The sequence below is a fragment of the Elephantulus edwardii genome, unplaced genomic scaffold (genome assembly GCF_000299155.1).
Source record: "Elephantulus edwardii isolate Elephantulus edwardi_28Jun2011 unplaced genomic scaffold, EleEdw1.0 scaffold00254, whole genome shotgun sequence".
Taxonomy (NCBI): Eukaryota; Metazoa; Chordata; class Mammalia; order Macroscelidea; family Macroscelididae; genus Elephantulus; species Elephantulus edwardii.
This window is the reverse complement of record NW_006400004.1, coordinates 2,964,691-2,970,569: the sequence shown is the minus strand read 5'-3', so window position 1 is coordinate 2,970,569 and position 5,879 is coordinate 2,964,691. Positions and strand designations below refer to the sequence as shown.

Here is a 5,879-nt window from a genome sequence, read left to right as displayed (position 1 = left end):
CGCAGCATAGTATTCCATTGTGCGAATATACCACAGCTTCTCTACCCATTCGTTTGTTGATGGGCATTTAGGTTGTTTCCACCTCCTTGCTATTGTAAACAAAGCCGCGATAAACATGGGTATACATATATCTACTTGGATGTCATTTATGGTCTCTTTAGGGTATATTCCCAGTAGTGGAATTGCTGGGGAAGACCTCTCTCTTAATTTCTGTTGTCCTCTTTGGTTCATGGAATGCTTTTTGGCAGCCAAAATCCCCAAATGGAGTTTTTCTCCAGGGGAGTTGCTGGCTCTACTCTCCACAGCACCTGAATATTCTGGCTCGGAGATTGAGCCTCTCACCTGATTGTAGCCCCCTTTCCAGAAGTCTGTTGGGTTATTCTTTTTTGGTCTCTAGGTTATAATTTTTAAAATGCTCTAGCTGCTTTTTGAAGAACTTTAAATATTTGAGATTTTTTTAAACAACTATAGTCCTAATTTTAAAAGTATTTGAATATAATTGCTCACTGTAATACTAAGGAATAATTGTTGTTGTGTACCCTCAAGTTGGAACTGACCCATAGCTGACTTCAGTGACTGCAGTGAGTTTTCAGAGGCAGTTAATAACACAGAAGGAGATTGCTCGTCCTTCACCCACAGAGCATTCAAACATCATGCCTTCAAGACTACAGTGCAGCTTTTTACCACTAGGTCACAAATTGAATGATTAGTTTCTATGACTTACTTTCTAAGCAAATTTTTTTCTTTGTTTTCTTGAGTATTGCACATTCTCAAGGCAAACCAAACCTACTGCCATCAGGTGGGTTTTGATTGATGGTAACTCTATCAGATAGAGTAACCACAGGGTATTCAAAACTATAAATCTCTACAGAAACAATGTGCTACTTCTTTTCCCCTACAGAGTAGCTGGTGAGTCTGAACTGCCAACCTTTTGGAATGGCCACTGCCCTGTAGGTTAGTCCTTTAGCTAGTAATCACCAAGACTCTTTGCTTGAGCACTACTAACTTTTAATACTTTTTCAGATATTGTGATGTTTTTATGTGTTGTTGAGTTAGAGCTTACTCATAGTTGACCCTTCAGCAGGTTCAGCTACATAGAAGATTATCCATCTTTCTCCCATGGAGTAGTTATTGGACTCAATCCACACGCCTTTAGCTTCGCTCTGCAGTTCTTCACTGCTATATTATATCTTACCTTTTACTTTAAGATATTTAAAATGTTAGGGAGTTTATATGTTAAGAATCTAGCTATAAAATCTAGAAATAATTAAGTTTCATTAGAATCCCTCTGACTTGATTATTTTTATTGTAGATCTCACAAGAAATGGCAGACCTTGGTGGCTGAATGATACATCTGCTTTTACTTCTTCACTACCAATGAATGACACGTATATTCACCACAGACAGAAGAGATCAGTAAGCATTGAGCGGTTTGTGGAGACATTAGTTGTGGCAGACAAAATGATGGTGGGCTACCATGGCCGGAAAGACATTGAACATTACATTTTGAGTGTAATGAATATTGTAAGTTTGATCCCCCTATGTAATATTGTGTTTAATAGCAAGTTGTGACTTTTTATTCAATGTCATAGATTTTTACTGCAAAATATAATGGAAACTCGTCATTCCTGCATTATTTTGAACATACCCTCTTAAAAAAATTGTCACCATAAAATTGATAGTCACAGACCTGCAGATGTTCAGTATTATGAAAGACTTGTTTTGCCAAATGCGCATGTTTAACTCTCTGGTTTTGAATGATTGATTGGTTTGGTATTTGCTAATTCAGTTTCATAACAATGCTACAGAACAAAGCTACTTAGAACAATGGGAATTGGCTGTACATAATTATTTAAAAAATGTACTAAAGTGAGAATGAGTTTAAAGGAGATTTTATTTTCAAGTTTGAGATAAAAATTTTTAATATGTTGCTTTAAATCTTATTTAATAGATTTTTATTATTTTTTAAACATCACATCACCCACTGAATACTTTGCCATATTTAAGCTGTATGGAAAAACACAATTCTTCCTCTAGTAGAAAATATTTCTTGAGTGGACTGTATAGCAAACCTTTTTACAAAGGTGTTTAGAGGGTAAAGTTCTATGTATGCTTAAATTTATAAAGATTGTATTACTTTTCTCTTAAAAAAATCAAGCTATCGCCTTATGATTTTTGTCTGACTTTGTATCTTTCCTTATTTTCTGGAGGTCAGGTTGCCAAACTTTATCGTGACTCCAGCCTTGGAAACGTTGTGAATATAATAGTGGCCCGCTTAATTGTTCTCACAGAAGACCAGGTAAGAATAAGTTTATTTCTTAATCTAAGTTTCCCATTATATAGGTTATAGAATTATATATTACAAAAGAATACATTTTATTATTGCTCCTACTAGAAAGTTTTAGTAGAGTTTGATTTTCAGTTTAAATTTAAGCAAGGCTTAGATAACGTGTAAGAATGTGCCTTTTAGGTCGCGTTAATGTTTAAAGTATATGTATGTTAGCACTATATTTCAGTATAAAAATGTGAACATTTGCATGACAAATTATAGAAATGGATTTCGTTGGTGTTGTATGCTGATAGTCTCACATAGAGTCACGTTACTACAGCTGGAACTGGAAAGAATGTCTGTTCAATAACACATTAAATGAACTCTAGGTCAGATTTTACAGAGATAAAAATTGGCAAGAAAGTGTTCCTAGAAACTACTGCTTCTAATTATAGTCCCATTTTAGTCTTCAGAAGTTTTAACAACTGACCTTAGTAATTTGTTTGGAACATTTCTGGTATGCATGTTGTATTGCAGCCAAACTTGGAGATAAATCACCATGCAGACAAGTCCCTCGATAGCTTCTGTAAATGGCAGAAATCCATTCTCTCCCACCAAAGTGATGGAAACACCATTCCAGAAAATGGGATTGCCCACCACGATAATGCAGTTCTTATTACTAGGTATGATTTGTTGCAAGTATTTTTCCGTTTTATATTGTGCTTGTTCTATATTGTAACTATATTTGGATCTGTCTAAAGTCTCATTTAGGTAATGAGTAGGGCAAAAGAAAAAAATTCAACACTGTTTACCAAATATGAAAAAGGAGATTAAGATTTGACTTAGAAATTGAATAAATATCTTTCTTCTGTTGATAACACCTAGTCATAAGATTTAAATGGAAATGAATATATAACTTGATAATTGAACAAAATATATATATTAAGGTCATGTAAGAAAAGAAGATTTTTAAAATGAAGATTATTGGATGTAAAATGTATTAGCTATTCTTGCTTCAGTTATTAACATGTTAAAGTGTGTTAAAAGTGATGGAAAAGTTGGTAACTCAATAGTTAAGTAGACTTTTGTTTAATTTAAAACGTTTTAATTAAGATTTATACATTTAAAAAAGCAAATTTATTATGTGTTAGGTAGCTCATCTCTCTAACAATGTTAAAATTAAAGAAAGATAACACAGTGAATTTTTATTTTGTTTTCTAGTTTTACAAAACTGCATTTAGGTTTATTTTCTTCCTTTTTGTGGAAGATATTAGCAAGAAGGAAACTAGTTCAAAATAGTAAATTAATAAGTGAAAGAGCAAGTATCAAACCTTGTATTCTCAAATGATACTACACTGTTTTAGGTTTTTCATTCTCTAATTGTGGGAAGCTAGAAACATTCTTAAATAGTTTGCACATGAGTGTACCTTTTGACTTTTTCTAATTATTTTAAAATGGAAACAACATAAAACAGAAAAAACAATAAGCAAAATAGGAGCATTATTATCTCTTGGCTTAATGGAATAATGGCCTTTATTATCTTGATTTTTATCTTGTGAGATTGTATTTAACATATATGCTACGAGGTCTTTGGAAAATATGTACAGTATATCTTCATTATTTCTAGATTATGTACTATGAATTCATATGTTTGCTAAAATTAATTTGTAACCTCAAAATCACTATAACCCCACTATCATTGGTGGGCATAATGTAGAATGTTAAAAAATTTGAGTTACCTGAAATGCATGTTTGTAGGTGAGCAAAGTATGACTGTTTTCTTATTTATGCTTTTAAATGTTCTTTTTTTACTATCTAGCAGTTCCATATTTCTTACACTCTTGTGCTTCTTTGTTGGTGATTTCACTTTTTAAAGTGACATAGTGCTGAAATATTTTGTTGTTCCCAAGTACAAGAAGACTATAATGTACAAAGAAAATATGGAAAAGCTTTATTAAGATCGTTTTAGTCCTTCTGACCATGAGTTTAATTTAAATGTTACTGGATCAGTAACATGTATTAACATATATTTAAACAGAAACACTCAAAATAAAGGTTATATATCTGTGTATGAATGCATAATAATCAAAGAATCACAAGAAACTAACACTGCATTTCCCTTTGGAGGAATGGTGCTGTATTCACTAATTTAGTGTTTTTGGTGACTGAATATACTGTAACTACTGTATATAACAAAAGCTGGCTGTACATGGTATGAGACATAGTCAGAAAATGATTTAGAAAAAAATTCCTTGTTAACAGAATTGCAGAGTTTCCTGTCTTATTCTTATCACTTTACAACCATATCATCTAGTTCTTCTTTAATTGACTTTATCTATCTAATATTATAGATTTTTTTTGTTCTCTGTGTAGATTAACAACAGCATTATGTAATTCTGTATGATTGTGGTGACATGAAAAGCTGACAAATACTACAGTTCCTTAGTCTTGTGATCTGGAATGTGCCTTGAAATTGTACAGTTGAAACTATAAACACCATTATGTAAAGATTTATAGGTATGTTGATTGGTTTTAATGAGAGTAGCAAAGGAAAATATGGTATATATGATTAGCAAAATGGTCACACTAGTTTCTGTATTTATATTTATAGAGTTCTATCTCTGCTAAAAAATTGAACACCTAGTGAACTCCTGGTACTTCACATTTTCAATATTGAATTTGTGTTGGATTTTTTACTTTTTTTTTTTTTGGTTAAATTTCTGCACTGAAACAGATGATGGACTGAATAATTTAAAAGCGATGTATGATAGGGTATTATGGTTATCACAAGAGTCCACAATTAAGGTTGCATAGTGGAATGTACTTGGGGCGGTGGGTGGGGTGCGGGGGGTGGATTGTGTACCAGGGAGAGAGTCATTCTTTTACATTTGAAAGAGAGGAGCGAACTGGGGGCGGGTAGAGAAGTGCAGCAATGAATGAATGGAAATCAAAATTCTCTGCAAATGTTCATTAAAATTATTAAAAAAACTCGTAGCTTAAGGTAAACATGAGTGCCCCAGGTAAAGCCTTGTCTGTCCTTGAAAAGTAAGAAATTAACTAGTGTCTAGGTGACACAAAAGGAGTAAAGGCATGCAAAGTAGCCAGCCCATCAAAAGCAGACCAAATGACTGATTCCTCAGCCCAGCAATCTCTCTGCCCGAACAGGGGCACTCAAGAAAGGGCTATAAAAGCAAGTGGGAGGGGGAACTTGAGGCTTTTTCCCCTCACCACCTTCCTGAGGAGGGGGAAAGTCTTCACATGTGGAAATTAATAAATGTTCTTGAGATTTTTTACATTTGTAGCAAATGATAAATGTTACACCAAGGGTGTACATTTGTGTTTGTGAACTGAAATACCAGCACTTTATCAAGACTAGTCTTGATAAATGTTTGATTTATAAATTTGAACATATATTTAAACTATATAGCTGTTTATGCCTTTGAGAGATGCCTGTGAGAAACGCCTGTCCTCAATCCTCACTTCCGTCCAAGACCACGCCTGTCAGAGTTTTCAAGGGCTTGCTCCCGCTGGAAAGCAGGCGTTTCTCACAGGCATCTCTCAAAGGCAACAGGCTTTCCAGCGGGAACAAGCCCTTGAAAGCTCTGACAGG

At 33.8% G+C, this 5,879-nt stretch overlaps 1 protein-coding gene across 1 annotated transcript in view; it reads left to right on the top strand.

Moving 5' to 3' along the window:
- ADAMTS6 (ADAM metallopeptidase with thrombospondin type 1 motif, 6) overlaps positions 1-5,879 on the top strand; it is a 509,355-nt gene that overhangs the window by 31,860 nt on the left and 471,616 nt on the right. Inside the window, exons 4-6 of the mRNA XM_006899365.1 lie at positions 1,313-1,524; positions 2,216-2,299; positions 2,807-2,952. Of these exons, the coding sequence (XP_006899427.1) occupies positions 1,313-1,524; positions 2,216-2,299; positions 2,807-2,952 (442 nt within the window). The remainder of the gene's footprint in view (positions 1-1,312; positions 1,525-2,215; positions 2,300-2,806; positions 2,953-5,879) is intronic.